General features: G+C 43.4%; 1 protein-coding gene across 3 annotated transcripts in view; it reads left to right on the top strand.

Moving 5' to 3' along the window:
• The window catches only part of lmx1bb (LIM homeobox transcription factor 1, beta b), a 54,768-nt gene extending 39,302 nt beyond the window's left edge, over positions 1-15,466 (top strand). For all 3 annotated transcript variants that reach the window (XM_030415880.1, XM_030415878.1, XM_030415879.1), the window contains 6 exons: positions 6,868-7,100; positions 9,977-10,152; positions 10,620-10,697; positions 11,081-11,147; positions 13,010-13,171; positions 14,273-15,466. In XM_030415880.1, coding sequence (XP_030271740.1) covers positions 6,868-7,100; positions 9,977-10,152; positions 10,620-10,697; positions 11,081-11,147; positions 13,010-13,171; positions 14,273-14,430 — 874 coding nt within the window. In that variant the 3' untranslated portion in view covers positions 14,431-15,466. The remainder of the gene's footprint in view (positions 1-6,867; positions 7,101-9,976; positions 10,153-10,619; positions 10,698-11,080; positions 11,148-13,009; positions 13,172-14,272) is intronic.
• The last annotated feature ends 802 nt before the right edge of the window (positions 15,467-16,268 follow it).

Here is a 16,268-nt window from a genome sequence, read left to right as displayed (position 1 = left end):
GTGTACTTAGCCTCCTCTGCAGCCCAATACACTGTCCTTTTCACTCCATGAGCTTTGTTCTACCTGTGTGGCTGGGGAGGATTATTTCCACGCTGTTTTCCTGGTGACTCATTAGCAGATCCATGTGGAGGAGAGGCCTGATGCTGCAAGACAATTCTCGGCATACCGCCGTTGCCTTTGGAGCTTTGCATGAACACGCAGCCTTATCTTAATATATTGCTCGTATCTGATAGAGTTTGACACCAGCGAGGTGGACTAGTCAGAAATGTGAAAAGATATACGTGCGCTATTTGCATGTTTTTGAGGCTCTCGCAGCCAGCCATCCACTCCAAACTCAAGTGTTGAGTAATCTGTGAAGCACACAGCCGCTGGATGGAGTGAGATCATTCGAATAACGACGTAAGGGTTAGGATTTCTTTGTGCAGCTGTGCGGTACGGCGTTTTGCGCAGATATGCCTGGGATGTCTGTCTGGCCGGGGGACTCGTCGCATTCCTGCACATAGGAGCTCATGCTGCCGTAGAAAATAAAGTGGCCATATTTATTTTCCCAATAGCGGACGTGTGGGTTAGACGATCCTGGAAACACTTCACTCCAGACTAACTGTGAGCGGTGTCTTCTTACAGATCCACCATAGGTCTGTGCAGCAGCTATTACTAAGTGTGCTCCCTCCGAGATGTAGGGCAGGTGCATATGCATACACTAACGCATCGAACACGTCTCCGCTATTATCTTCGCCGTGCCAAGTGCAATCAGCTCGTCTCATTCCTCCCCTGTGAGCTCGCAGGCAGCCGCTGCTGCGCTCCGGTGCGGGGAACAAGCAAACCCTGTGGCCAGAGCCGTGTGATGAAGAAGGCACCTTTGGGCCATTAGTGGTGTACACATCTCCCGTTAATGTGTTTTACTTTTACCTGCTGGGAGTTTAATTAAAAAACAAAGAGCCTCAATTTAAAGGCCATTATTATGCTAATGTAGTAAGCACGGGATGGTGATTAAGCAGCTTTTAGAGCTGACTGGAGCTGGCCCTTGGGAACAGAGGGATGGCACTTTTTATTTGGCTTCATTACTCTCCATGAATCTATGCTCCAAAGAGAAATGCTGATACTATGAAACAAGGTCAGCTATTGAGATCTTTTATGGAGGCAGCGTTATCAACCCCACTTTTCTGTACTCGCGCAGACCGAAAGTTTGTTTTGACCTCCTTCTCACGGAGAAAGAATGAATCAGGGTCTGCTTTGGCTGCTTTTATTCACACACGCACGCCCCGTCGCGTTGAAGTGAAACTTTCTTTTATCGTCGGCCCCTCTGCAAGCAATCAAACACTTGTATTAGCTAAATTCAGGTTACTATTTTGAACCCGCTGTGGTCAGCATCTACTGCCTGCCGCTTGGAGAGGACAACAGGACTGTACATAGCAAAGTAATTTTCATCATGTTGAGACAAAGTTGAAAAGGTTTGCCTCCAACATCTGGGCATCAAATGTTTTCCTCTTTAGCTGAAGCTCTTGATACTGTTGCTAAGAACCACTTTCCACATAGTAAGGCGTGTCCTCTGAGGAGCTGAGAAGTGGCTGTTTAATGGTTCAGAGGCCTCTGCGGCCTCTTTGAGACAGATTTGTGTGTTGTGTTTCCAGACAACAAAAGGAACAAGACTCCACCTGAAAATATGGACGAGGAATTAACCGTTTGTACATCCAGACTTGGGATGAACGTTTCGGAATTTAAAGCGACAAATTGACACTCCGCGAAACAGGCTTTCTTTTGGATGTGACGGACAGTACTGCTCGTAGGCCTAATTTAGTGGAATCCCAGTCCTGCGTCTAGGCTGCGTCGGTGCTGACCTCCAGATTGACAACACACGGCAGCCGTGTGGTGAAGAGCTGGAACAGAATTGACTTCTGGAGAAACCCAACGTCACGAGGAGCAGCTGGGCAGCAGTCTTGTTGTCAACGCTGTGTACACAATATTTTAAAATGACACTATTAATACAGCCGACTACTATGATACTTCCCTTAAAAAACCAACTGCTTGCAGATGGGAAAAGCCTCTCTGGAGGAGGGTCCTAATTTTGTCTTTATGAGGCTTTATTTTTGTCAGAAGCCAGTAAGCTCTGTACAAAGGTAACAAAATCCTCCTGGGGACGTCACAGGGGAAGTGATTACGGGTGACATCTTCAGTAATCGGCCCTCGTCAGCGCTAGCACATGTGAAACAGCGTCATAAAAACTGGTGCACCAGCAGCACGTTCAAGGCTTCAGAGGAGTAAGCTAAGTGGGCTAAGCAATAGTAACAGTGTCAGCAGTATTCACTTGATGAAGTCGCTGACCTACATCTCGATCAAAAAAACAAACACACAATTGTAAATCTCAAAATATTGAACTACCACCTTCAGGTTTCAACACTCCTGTTTAGCCCTGATTTCATTTTAATGCTCGGTTAAGCTAACTAACTAGCTTTAGCCATGTATTTAGCTGAGAGATATCACAGTGGTGTCAATCTGATTATCATGGATGAGCACATTACCCCAAGAAATAAAATATTGCAGTCAGCTTTGTTTAGCTGCCGAGAGCAGACTGGTCAGATAAGGACAGATAAGGCAGCTAAATAAGGAAATACCAAGCGAGCGCATTGGACCGGTTGCTCCATATGCCCTCGGTCCTGCCCGGCGGCCCTTGTCTGACCTGCCTCCCAGCCCTCATCTCTCACCTCGGCAATGATTGGCGTGGCCACAGGTTTCCTGCTCCAACACGAGAGCCCATCTTCAAAGTAATAGCTTACAGCTGCTGCCTGGCTAATCCTCGTCCCGGCTGTCTTTGAAGGGATGCGGTGACATAATGGCCCTGGCCATTCTTCTCTAAATTGTTATGGTGTTTCTGCGAGTGTTGTTCAATAGCAAAAGGGGAGTAGGTAAGACTGTTGCACGTGTTGCTAAATGTAGCATGATTATCAAGCGCCATAAGCAGCTCCATGCTCTCTCCCCCCCCCCTTCGCTCTCTTATTCTTCTGGAGTTCTTTTATCCCGCCCAGTCCTCCTGATGCTTATCACTGCGGCAGAAGCATTAAATGTAATGTCTGTAGAAGGGGAATCATTGGCAACATGTGGTGAGAGCTTAAGATGTTGTCACACTTTAAGTTGCCTATAATCTGTTCAAAGGGAGTGTGCATAGTTCTCCAAAGTGCCTGGAAAAAGGGGGGAAGAAGAGGCCGGTGTCTCTCGGCTGCACTTGGCTCGGCTGAAATGTTCATCAGACGAAATAACCGTCGGTCCCTGTTGGCTCTTGTCTTCCTCATAATGCTCTTTTTTGCTAAAAACACAACTTGTGGTGTTACAAGCCTCAACAGTGTGATAATCTGTCACGGAGAGGAGGAGAGAACCATAGATAACGTAAGAAAGGACAGACAAGGGATTACAGGTACGTGGACACAGGATTAAAAAGAGGGATGTAATGATTCCTCTGGGACACAGCAATGTGCTGAGACGGGCTCTTTTTTTTTTTTTTTCATTTATGAGTCCAGTTCTGGGGAGGCCTGGGTAAATATTGACAGTTCCTCTCTGCTTGAGATGCGGCCATTGATCCACACAGGAGGGTCTCATCGCTTGATCTGTGCGCTCAGGTGTGGGAGGAGGGAGAGCGAGGGGCTGGGACGCGGCTTGTCGTGCTGGTGGTCTTCTTTGTGGTGTCCTCTAAACACAAACTAGCTTAAGAGTGCTGATCGGGCTGCCTTCCGCGACACCGGGAGTCGTGTTACCCGAGCAGCAGCCGAAACGTCCAGAGAGTGGATTTTCTAAGTCTTAGTGTGACGGGTCAGCGGGATCAAGCAGAGGCAGAACGCGGTAAATGATCGGCCAAATCACTTTAAAGTCGGATTCCTCTCGCACCTACAGCACTCTGATACCTTTAATATCCCGGTGGAGCTTCACAGAGAGCTAACGTTATCAGCAGCCCCTTGTTGAGGTGTTTTTTGTTTTTTTTTTCTATATATAAAATCATCATTTACATCTTCTCCTCTGTCTCCTGTTGGCATGCTGGTCCTCAAACCACTAATCAGGTAATGTCGGGGAGGTTGAATGGCGTGCCTCCCCCTGGTCAACCTTCACTGCTCACACAGTGGTGTTGTTTTAAAGAGCATTCTTTAGCAGCTGAACTTGGAAAGGTATTAAAGTGGGATTAGGCTCCTCCACAATCCACTGCTTGTGTCATTCAGGGAGTTTGTGTTCTCCTCTCCCCACTGCCACCTCCCCACTCCTCCTCTGTTTGATTGTGGCTAGCCGCAGGAGTGGGACTGACTGTGCCTTTCAAAGGAGAGGGGTAGGGTTAAATCCCTAGTCCACTGCTCCCTGCTAATTCTCCTTGTTCCTTAGAGAAGGATTTACTTCTGCTGCCAGCTTCTCAAAGGCCTTCTCTGCCCATCCGAAAAGTCGCCGTTGCCTTCCTGTGGAGGTGTGGTTGCCATAGAAGGGGCGTCATGCATGGCTATTCCATCTGAGCCCCGCTGAGAATGGGGACCGGGGACTGAAAACAGGCAGAAAGTCCGGATTAGAACCGAGGACAAAGCAGGACAGGAAGATTCCAGAAGGGACGAATAGGAATTACAGCAGCAAAAATAATGCAAAGTGACAGAGAGGGGAAATAGAAAAATAATGGCTTACAAGATTAGACTCGGCGAGGAAGAAAGAAGAAAGGAAAGAGGGCTGAATGAGAATGTTTTCATCTAGATGAGAAGATTTGAGAGAGCGGTCGTAGGTGAATGCGGAGTCGCGGACGTATCAAAACCGCGCTAACAAGTCATTTCCTCAACTTTTCGCTTTCTTTCTAAGCCTAAGCCGGCAATCATTAGCTAAACATTAGAGTTAGAGCTGGGAACTCGTCTTGACAGATTCATCACCTCTATTCCCTGATCCCAGCATGTAACACGTTAATCCCTCTAAAATCTCGAATCAAGTCCCTCAATATTCAGTTTATCTGTGCTGGAGTGTGTCAATGTAAGATTTCCTTCTTTTCTTTTTTTTTTAAATTTCTATGATTTCTTTTTAATTCTTTTTTTCCTTAGTCATGTTGTCCTTGCCTTTTTTGTTTTTTAGTGTCCAAACTTGGAGGTTTGTTTAGAAGACAGATCCAGGCTGGCAGGTCACTTAAACTAGAACCCCGCTTGTTTGAGAAACATGCCAACATTTTCTTTTTCATGGGATTATCCTGGAGGTTTTTCCATAGCTGAATAATAATCTTCTTAACTTATTGTAATAAATGAAAGATTAAAGGATTTCATGAACCCTGTGAGTGCCAGTTTCTGATATCTCTGTTGTTTTGCTGCTGCGTGATGGTTGAAAAGAAAAAGTAAGACACTCTAACTGACGGTGTTCTGTGCCAGGTACAGGTGGGTGATTTCGATCATAATGGATGAAAACCGGCGCAATAACCTAATAATCGCCTGCTGTGACGTCATTATGATGACATGAAATTCTGCCCCTGTGATTTTAATCTGATGAGCAGATGTGGAGCAATTATTTTAGAAAGCTGCGTAGACGACAAAAAAAAAAAAAATAAAAAAAAAAAGCACACCGTCCTGTTTCCAGCGTGCATACAGCTGCTCATACACGTGTGAACACAGACACGCACACACACACACAGACACACCATATCAGTACTCAATCAGCACCTATAACAACATTACCATAACAAAACCATCCTTTGCTTTCCCTCCGCTCATATTTACACATTATATTCATCACTATCGCTCATCCCTGTCCCGAACCAGCCGATGATGTCAAACGCTCCTCTTGCTGCCTTGCACAATGAAATAGATGTTCACCACAAATAGATAGGCGGCTGCCAGCTGTCTTCCAGACCAGGGCAAACAAAGAGGCCACTAATAAATCCAGCTTTACGGCTGGACAAGATCAACCACACTCCCTGCCTTCTTGCTCCATTTAATGTGGCTTCTTCTGTACAACAGAGAACGAATTAAATGCCTCTCAGTCACCAATAAAACAATGCAAACATCTTCCTGAAAGGATATAAAAGAAGATGGAGGCGTTGTCTAGGAAATGGTGATAGAGGCAGTGTTGCGCCATAGAGACGTGATATTAGACAGTAAGATGAAATATGAACAGACCAGAGGCCAGCCCAGTAGTCAGCAATGAATCATGGCCTCTGATATCTGATGCATATAGAGTATCAGGGTTATGAAAGAAATGTCAGCGATGGTTTGATTGGGATCGTCAGGGTTTGGTGAGCACCGCACTAGAACAGGATCCAGCCTCTTTTTCAGATTTGTGTGCCCATGAGTGAGCTCACTTGGAGTGACGCGGGGCCGGGCCCACCCTAGAAATTTTAACAGATGAGCTGCTGCCAAAGGAGTCACCTCCCTGGCTGCCCACAGGACCAGCGAGCCAACTGGACTCTTAATCAAAAAGCCTCGATGGGCGACTCCAGAGGGGACTGAACAAAGCCAAAGAAAAGCACTTAAAGACAGAATATGTGATATTAGTCTTTTGCTGTATGTTTCACTGAGTTGTGCACTTAATCCCAAAAAAGTAATTTTATCCGGCTAACACTGCGTTTCTTTCGGTCACCTGTCATTTAAACTTCCACGAGAGAGTCAGAGAGTGAGGAGGAAAGTCTGCATACAGGATTAAACACTACGTGACATAAGCTTTACATCATGACCTCGTCTGTAAACATTTCTGAATCCTTGGATTTTAATCAGCAATGGTTGTTGGTTAGCAATGAAGACTCCATAATAAAAATGACATTCTTGTGTTTAAAGTGAGAGCATATCATTTTTGCTGAACAGCAACACAGTCCTACACAGAACGTTCTCTGCTGTCAGCTCATCTACAATCATCTGTTTTTTCTTTTTTTTTCCGTAGGTTGTTTGCAACCAAGTGCAGTGGCTGCATGGAGAAAATCGCCCCCACGGAGTTCGTGATGCGTGCTCTGGAGTGCGTCTACCACCTGAACTGCTTCTGCTGCTGCGTGTGCGACCGGCAGCTGAGGAAGGGCGACGAGTTTGTCCTGAAGGAGGGCCAGCTGCTGTGCAAGATCGACTACGAGAGGGAGAAAGATTTACTCAGCTCGGTTAGCCCGGATGACTCAGACTCAGGTGAGCCCTCTGCACCCTCTCACACACGAGTGAGAACAACACCGTGGTGCTATCATCACATGGCACCAGGGTGTTGTATTCTGTATGCTCTGCTCCATCACATGGACGGCCAGCATAGGCCCTTTTCAGACTTCGTATTAACCTCCGTCCTGAGTGATCCGATCACACGGCTCTAATCAGACACAGTATAATATTCATGTGTATAACATTTGCAGAATTCTCAAGAAGGCGCAGATGATTGAGAATTTGTCAGAGATATCATTTCAAATTGTTTAGAAAGTCTCTCATGACTCAACAACTCACAACTTGAGTGATTTCTTAAGGGAGTCCGGCAAAATGTTTCTAAAGACAACAAAAAGCCCCCATTGGCTAATGTTTGTTGTAGATGGTGAATCCAGTTGAAATACTGTGTTAAAACAGCTGCTAAATGTTAGCAGGTGGGACACCATCGCACATCTAAACTAAATCTAACTTGTTGTAGCACTACGGTAGAACTATAAGAACAAAATAATTATTTGTCCTTAAAACTAGCTGCCGGATCATTTGCTGGAACATCTGATATTTTTCAGAGATCTTGCATGCAGCCCAGGCAGTAAAACTTCTAACATGGCTCCATCTGCAGCCTTTCAATGGCTGATGACGTTCTAATTCAAGCAGGGGGCGTAGGTTTATGATACAGTAGGAAGTGGAAACAGGACGAAGCCAAGCCACCCTGTATTAATGGCTCCCCATGCGTGGGCAGGGTCTGGTGCTGGAAAGAATTAAATCACTGTATCATGGTGAGTGACAGAGGGATTTGGGGCCTTTCTGCAGAAAGCCTGCTCCTCCACTCTTATCAGCTCTAGTGTTCCTCGCCTATAGCCTCCACACACAATGAGGCATCTCGCCAAGCCTCACTGTTCACTACCATCTGGCTCACATTTAGACATGCACAAAAGCGGGGAATTTGTCAAATACATCTGTGCCTGTGTCAACTTTTGTCAACTTGTGGGAATATTTGCTCAGCGTCTTCCTCGTTCGCCTGTGTCCCAGCGTATCGCGCAGGCAGGCCTTTTGTGCACGTCTCCCAGTTTCAAGATGGAGAAAATGTTGACATGAACAGAGGTTAACCTCAGCATGCGGAAGATGAAATGTAGGATTTCATGGTGGAGAAATGCAGATGCTTATCAGATAACAGGAGACACTGAGCCATCTTCTCCAGCCCAAGATCATCAGGATTCATTAACACCGCGGCTGGTTTAGATTTGGAAACTCGTGTCTTCAGACTCACATAGAAGAATAATGGATGTTTTGTATTCATTGATTTATTTTTCATGTTGTGTTTACATAGCTTTGTGGGCTTTTCATGGCAGGTGAAACTGCAATGCGCAAGTCATTAGAGAATTTCTCCAGTGCTAACGTTGAATTCAGGATCATATTTCATATATTTCATCTGTCATGTCAAGGTTATTCCGCTAAAAAACGCAGGTTAAACTATTTTCTAATCAGAAGCAAAAGTGAATATGAATTTGTCATTCTTACAAATAAGAAAAATAAACTTTGATGATGCTGCTTTCATTGTGTTAGAATAACTCTTAAAGGAACAGTTCGCCCAAAAATGAAAAATGTGATCATTATCTGCTCACTCCCACGCCAATTAAAGCCTAGATGAAGTTTCATGGCCCACAAAAAGTTTCTTAAACTTCGCAGCAAAAAGGCATAGCAGCATTTTTCCAAACAATGAAATGGCTTCATACAGCTCATCCTGAGTAGTACGAGTCTTGACAAGCCCCAAGTTTCCAAATTGATTCGGCAAGACATTATTTACGACACTTTTCAAACCAAAATTTTCTCTGTAGCTGCAAAGTGTCAGCACCCAATGTTGATGGTGTAAATGAAGACTTTTCAAATTGATATAGGATCTCGAGGCTTCTGGTGATTTGGATTACGTCGGATGAGCCGTATGGACTTTATGTTTGGTGTTTTTTTTTACATAAGAAAAGGATTCCCCAGCTACTTCAGTTGTTGCGGAGAATGCTGCGACACTTCTTTGCTGTGAAGCTCCAGAAATGTTTTCTAAGATTACGAAACGTCACCTGATTTCCCATCAGCACGGGGGTGAGAAGATAATGAATCAATTAACATTTTTGGCCAAACTGTTCCTTTAAGCAATGATTTTTTTTTTTTTCTCCTTCTGAGAGTATTGAGTATGTCGTTATCATGTGTAATAGCAGCAAACAGCAAGCTGACTTTAATGCAAAAAAAATAAACTAACAGGCATTTTCTTAATAACTGAAATCTAATAAAACCAAGTTATTATTTTGTTTTAATGGCACGGTGAAGGATAGAAGCATAAAAATTACACCGATTTTACTACCCAGAACTGTAATATCCTGCTGCTGACAGTAAAAATCGAGCAATCCATATGAAAGTTGTCATTAAAATAAGCTCTGAAACGGAGCTAAAAGTTGGACTTTCTTGCTGTGTCATGTGAGATGCATTTCCCATATGTACTCGTGTTTCCTTTTTCATGTTGCACTGGATGTAGTATTCTTATCAGAGATTGATTTAGTGTAAATCAGACAAAGCTGAGTGCAATAACTTACAAGTGACGCAGTGTCCAGTTCAGTGACAAATGTGCATATTTCACTGTGCTCTCCAAGAGCAGCCATAGACTTCTGTAAGTCTAATCGTACATGTGGCCTTTTCCTTTTGTAATAAATCGATAACAAAGTATCAAAAACACATGTGTCTCCTTTGATTATGCACTTGTGGTGTGTGAATCTCTCGGAACAGGGAAGAACGAAAATATATTTATCAGCAGACTGTCACTGACTAAAAGGGTGTAGTCAGTTCAAGCTCGTGCTGACGATAAAGAGAAATGACTCTTTCTGCAGAGAAAAGTGACGATGAGGAGTTGGACATCAAGCCGGAGAAAGGAATAGGAGGCCAGGGGAAGGGGGATGATGGGAAGGATCCCAGGAGGCCCAAAAGACCACGAACCATTCTGACCACTCAACAGAGACGGGCCTTCAAGGCCTCCTTTGAGGTGTCCTCAAAACCCTGCAGAAAGGTAAGAGAAAGCTTAAATAAAGAGAGGAAAAACTAACCCTTTGTTATTTTCCCTGGTCTGGCATGTGAAGTAATGGATATTTAGATGCCGACCACGAGCCCTACAGTAGTTTTACAAATAAAATTCTCAAATTAAAAAAATCTCCCCCACCTCAGAGCGGAGCTTTGAAGTGGCGAGCAGCATTCTGTTCTGTGTTAACTGAGGCAGGCTGGTGTAACGCAGTCCGCCTGCACCAAATGTCATACTGAGATAGGAAAACTGCCGGCGCTGCACCCGCGCCAAGGCTTTGAAGAGGCAATAACCAAGAGGTCCAAAAAGACCACTGCATTTATTCAACGTTCAGTAAAATCAAAGAGGCAGTGTGCCGTTTGGAAAATGTGGAAGATCTGTTCAGGAGGCAAAGTATTTCAGTGTGCTGCGAAGTTTCCCCGTGCGATGCCTGAAATCTTTTGTCTCGATGGTTTCAGGTGAGAGAGACGCTGGCCGCAGAGACGGGACTCAGTGTTCGGGTGGTGCAGGTGTGGTTTCAGAACCAGAGAGCTAAGGTGAGAGCGGCTAACACAGGATGGATTAGGTTTAGTGTCCGCTAACAACAGCCTTGTTCCATCTCAGAGTCCAGCTAATAAATCACCACAACTATGTGTGTTAAACTTATCACTGCATTCCTTTCACAAATGTTTAAAAAGAAGAAAAAAAAAAAAAAAGCCAAAGGAGTTGCAAATCTAGCTCGCTCTTGCATTAAATGTCTACACCCTCCTCTTTTCTGATCATTATCTTGTGAAAACCTTTGATACTAGACAATGAAGTGCACTCACATGCACACTTTGTGCGGTTCATTCGAGGGTGAACAGCGAGGAGCATCCTTTTTAGATTAAAGAGCGCATGTTAGTTTTGGGGGTTCCTCACGACTCTGACTCCTTCGTTTCAGATGAAGAAGTTGGCAAGAAGACAGCAGCAACAACAAGAACAACAGAATTCTCAGAGACTGGGCCAAGGTACGATACTGCACGCACAATGGAAGCGCATTGTCTCGAAGCTCGTTCTCTGGGGAAGTTTTGAATAGTTGCAGTGTATATTCACATTTTCAAACATTTTCAAGCTCCCTTTCATTAAAAATATGTTCGCTGATTGTTACTTTTATTTAGATTTTGCCACCAGAGGCTTTTTTTTTTTTTTACATTCATATTACATCAACTTGAATCAGTTACTCAAACTTGCAAATAGCATGATTTTACACAACAATGTGCATTCAGAATGTTCATTGAGACTGAGACACTGAGACATTATTTAAAGAATTCTTACTGAAGTAATGAAACTTTGTGTTTAAAAAAAAAACAGAAACATAATATAGAATTGATCTTTTATGACTTTTATGTCGTAAAAACAAGTCTGCAAGAGATCTTTGAGGGTTTTTTTTTTAAATCATAGCAACTCATTGTTTCAAATGTTGACATCAAGCTCTACTCTATAAAATATTTACTGAGCTGCAGGGTCTGAAAAGTGAAACCAATGCTGAAGTGCCAGCAGGGGGCAACCCCACTGGTTTTAAAAGAGGTCTGATTGTATGGAAGCTTATGAGAAAATGGCCCTACTTCTCACTCGATTTATTACCTCAGTAAACAGCTTCCTAATGAGTTCATGGTCTCAAGTTTCAAGTTGTCTTCAATACAGCAAGGTGTTAATTTTGTAAATTAAGTTAAAATAATCCTTTATTGGTCCCACAACGGGGAAATTTGCATTGTTACAGCAGCAAAGGGGATAGCAAAACAGTGATAAGCATCATTAAAAAACAAAAAATAACAAGAGGAAGATTAAAACAGTAAGAACAATATAAACGATAAAAAAAAAAGAAACTAACAGTAAATTAGACAATAATCACTTCAGGCTATGCTTTGGGCTTGGCTAAGTTGTGAATGACAGGTCGCGACTTCAGTGTTCGGGTTCTTAGGCTTTACTTCAACATCATGTTGTTGGAGAAAACCGGCTGCGCCGTGAACATAGTTGTTCACATCGTTGCTCACATAGTTGTCGTGTTACTGGAGGATACCAATAGATGGCGTGCTGGAGAACTCGGTCCATTATTGATGTCCCTGCTGCTGATGATGGCCATAATGCAAAATTCGAGGCTTCAATATGGTAGTCACGATGAGCATATTTTATCATAGAAAACACTGAATCAGAACATCTGATCCTCCTCTCTTCTCTGCTTTATGCTACAGTACAGTCAAATGCGTTGTGAGAAAATAGTCCAGGTCTTCAATAATTGCATCGAATAACAGATTACAAATATGTCTCTGTGTAAACAAGAACCCACACAACAAAAGCACGACAGATATTCCGACGTCATTCTGCAAAGCCACTGCAAAGGAAAGTGAGGGGGGGGATGGGCGGCAGCGATGAAGCCACAAGAGATTTGTGACCTCACAAGTCGGTTAGCTAAGAGCAGTGTTTGTGAGGGGAAGCCGCAGAGAGGACTACTGTAAGGTTTCCATGCAAATGCTAACAGATACAGGCAGGCGACCCAGGTATTTGGAGCTGTGTAACAAAAACCAGGCTCCCCTTTTTTTCTTCTTCTTTTTTTTTTTTTATATCAGTATTATATTTGGTGCTCTGGGAGTCTAAGAAAAGTGCAAAGTCAGATGTTGATGAGATTGTGAAGCTCTAATGTGACCAGGCATGAATGGGGGGAAGAACTTGGAGGAAATCAGGGTTTTTCCTTCTTTAGTCCACGTTTCTGTGCGCGCTCATTGTGTGTGGCTGCATTCACTTTGACTTCCTTACTTCTGCACACTCATCCTGAGCTATTCTCTATATTTTCTCTAACAATTTTCCCCATTTGCTTCTCTTTGCCCTGCAGAGGTGATGTCCAATCGGATGGAGGGGATGATGAACTCCTTCACACCGCTGGCCCCGCCGCAGCAGCAGCTGGTCGCCATGGATCAGAACGGTTACAGCACGGACCCGTTCCAACAGGGGCTCACCCCCCCACAGATGCCCGGGGACCACATGAACCCATATGGTGAGCATCCACCAAAAACACCCACTCCTGCCCTAAAACACACACACACACACACACACACACACACACACACACGCCTGTCCCTTGATCAACCTCATAGCTCTCCAGTGTGGGACGTGTGTTCAGGCCGCACTCGTCTGGTTTAAGCCGTATGAGCAGCTTCTCCTCCCACATGAGATAACACGAGCACGCTCATAAACGACTGGGGTTTGAAGTCCATTTTCAAATCTGTTTAATATGGTTTTAACTCCCCGCCTCCAGTTCTGAGACATGTCTTGTTACTGATGATGTTTTCCAATGGTGGTAAAAACATGTGGTCAGTGTGGAGATAAAGTGCAGTCCAAGCGGTGATTGAGGGCTGTGTGAGGTCATGAATCAGAGTGAGAAAACACCAAGTCTCTGATTTCCGCGCGATACAGCGCAGAATTAAAATGCAAACAAGGAGAAAAGAGGGGGGAAAAGAATCAGTCAATCAAGTGTTGGTCCACAGGATGTATCTGGAATAACACATTTCTAAGTGATGTCCTCAACAAGCCCCAGAGGGACCATTTCCCGAAGTTCATAACTTCCTTATAATTTGCCTCCATTTAGTTCTTCTCGGTAGTAAGAACCCAAATCCCCAGTCTCATCACTCTCCTTTGGTTTGGGGAAAAGAACAATATTGGCAAGGCATTAAAAGATGTGTCTCAAATCACTGTCCCCATTTTGTGCAACACTATCATTAAGATCCAGAGTGTAATAAAGTTAACTATTCCCTCCAGAGAAATAACATGTTGAGGCTTTATGAAAGGCGGAAACAGTTGCTATTAACCAGATCTTTTAGGAGGATGCCCCTTGTTTACATGCTCCCTCACAGACCGCAATTGTCCCAGCGAGGGCAGCAAAAAGTGAGCTTTGATGATAACCAACAAAACACTTCTCCCAGTTGTGATGACACACAACAGCAATTTCTCAAAGTGACTATTAGTAATTATAATTTCCCAACGCTGCCATAAATCTCAAGTATAAGATTGCATTGATTTCAGAGCGGGGTGTGCTTTTTTGAATGACGCCTCTGCCACCAAATCCTGACCGCTTTTCTCCGTTATCGTCTCTCCGCAGGTAATGATTCCGCATTCCATGACATAGACAGCGACACGTCCTTAACCAGCCTCAGTGACTGCTTCATGGCATCGTCGGAAGTCAACTCCATGCAGGCCCGCGTGGGGAACCCCATCGACCGCCTCTACTCCATGCAGAACTCTTACTTTGCGTCATGAAAGAGAAGATTGTGAAAAAAACGTCAGCACAGAATAAACTGCCCATCTCAACCTGAAGCGCGATGGCCGGGAGTTTCTACACCAACACGGACACGAAAGAAGAAGAAACGGCTCCTGGTTATGTGCTGAAGCTTACTCAAAGATAGTGAAACCACTTTTAGTAGGACAGTGAAGATTCCTGGGGAAAAAGACTTAAATATTGTTAGAGATTATTCGGTAGGATTGCTTATCTGTCACAGGAGATATTACTCTTTTCTTTGTTTACTTAAAGAAAGCAAGTAGATATTGAAGCCACTTATTACACACTCTCAAACCAAATAACACAGTGAATTTATACAGTGCATGATCAATTGTAAACTAAAACTTTTTGTAAGCCTCCCCCCCCCCCCGGTTAAGATGTGGTGTTTGGACTGTTTCTTCTTTACACTACATGGATTTCCATGTTCACCGTTAGCATTTTGATCACTTTCAATAGGTTTAGATATTGTGTTAATAGTAAATAGGTGCAGCATGTCTGCAAGAGTGACTGTACATTTGTGTATGTATGAGAGTTTGTGGTGAGAAAGAATTGTTTAGAGGAGAAAAAAGTGGAGACTTTGTCGGACAGGTAGGATCAGTGAAGTGTAAATACTCTCCCCAGGCAAATTGGATGTGCATGTTAAAAATGGAAAGCATTCTATTTATTTAACTATAACAGGCTCTTGAAGGTGCATATTAAAACTGAAAAGCTTTATTTAAAAAGGAGAGCATTTTTTTTTTGTTGAGCAATTAGTGAGTTTATGAGTTATCACAACTCATCTGTATGCCTTTTTAATATGAAGATTAACCCTTTTTGTTTCGTTTTTTTCTTCAGCCAAGCTGTAAATGAGCGATGTTGCTATTTATTTCGTACAGAACCATAAACTTTTTGTTGTCATTGTCATATGTGCATTCTCAAAATGTTAAAGTTGCTAATTGACCAAAGTTGACTGGTTTGATGAATAAACAATGTCTTTCTCCTGGTAACATTAAATAAATGCCATTCAGTGATCATTCACATGGTGACATTCAGCTGCATCAATGAACAACCCTTTGACAAGTCTTCTTCCCCCATCACACTTGGAATTTTTTAGCAATGCTAGCCATTAGCTCTACTCTTCTAAAGCGTTACTGACAACTTCGGAACTCCAAAATTGGTGACCTACCTGAAAAAGTACAATGGAACGCCATAATTAACGCGATAATTCCCACTTGTAAACTCACATACCGATGGCAGCAAATCTGAGAAAGGGATTTGATGTATCTGTAGATGACAGTGTTTGTGTCAGGCTAGCTTTGATACATTTCCAAGTATAAAAGTGCTGTATAATAAAACCTAGGCTATAATGATGTGTGCACTTGCCAAGGAGACATCTATTTGTTCTGGTCAGCCAAGTTTTCTGTTTACATTTGGCACTGTGCACCTGGAACACAGCATTATGTTCAGTGCAAATGTTAATATGCCAAACTGAGATGGTAAACATGGTAAACATCATCTGTGGAACCTTGTTTCGGAAAACTACGGCGTTTAATGGTGAGAGACAAATATTTAAGTTGCGCATACATATGAAATCAATTTTAAAGATAATGAAAGTCTAGAAAGTCATGAAGATGGTAAAGTACCATTTAATTTTGGGTGACAACACTCAGTGAACTACATCTCTCGTCTCGCATAGTATTGGTCACATACAACAACAACATGGCTGTCACCTTAGCGCAGAAAAAGTATTACATGAGGTCAAAAATCACAACCCAGCTAGGCACGATGAAGAGAGAGTTCTACAAGGCTTCAGTGAGTGATGTGTAGCCTTTCCCCAGAT

The sequence above is a fragment of the Sparus aurata genome, chromosome 5 (assembly GCF_900880675.1).
Source record: "Sparus aurata chromosome 5, fSpaAur1.1, whole genome shotgun sequence".
In the NCBI taxonomy this organism is placed as follows: Eukaryota; Metazoa; Chordata; class Actinopteri; order Spariformes; family Sparidae; genus Sparus; species Sparus aurata.
Note: the sequence above shows the minus strand (reverse complement) of the source record. Positions and strands in the feature narration are given on the sequence as shown.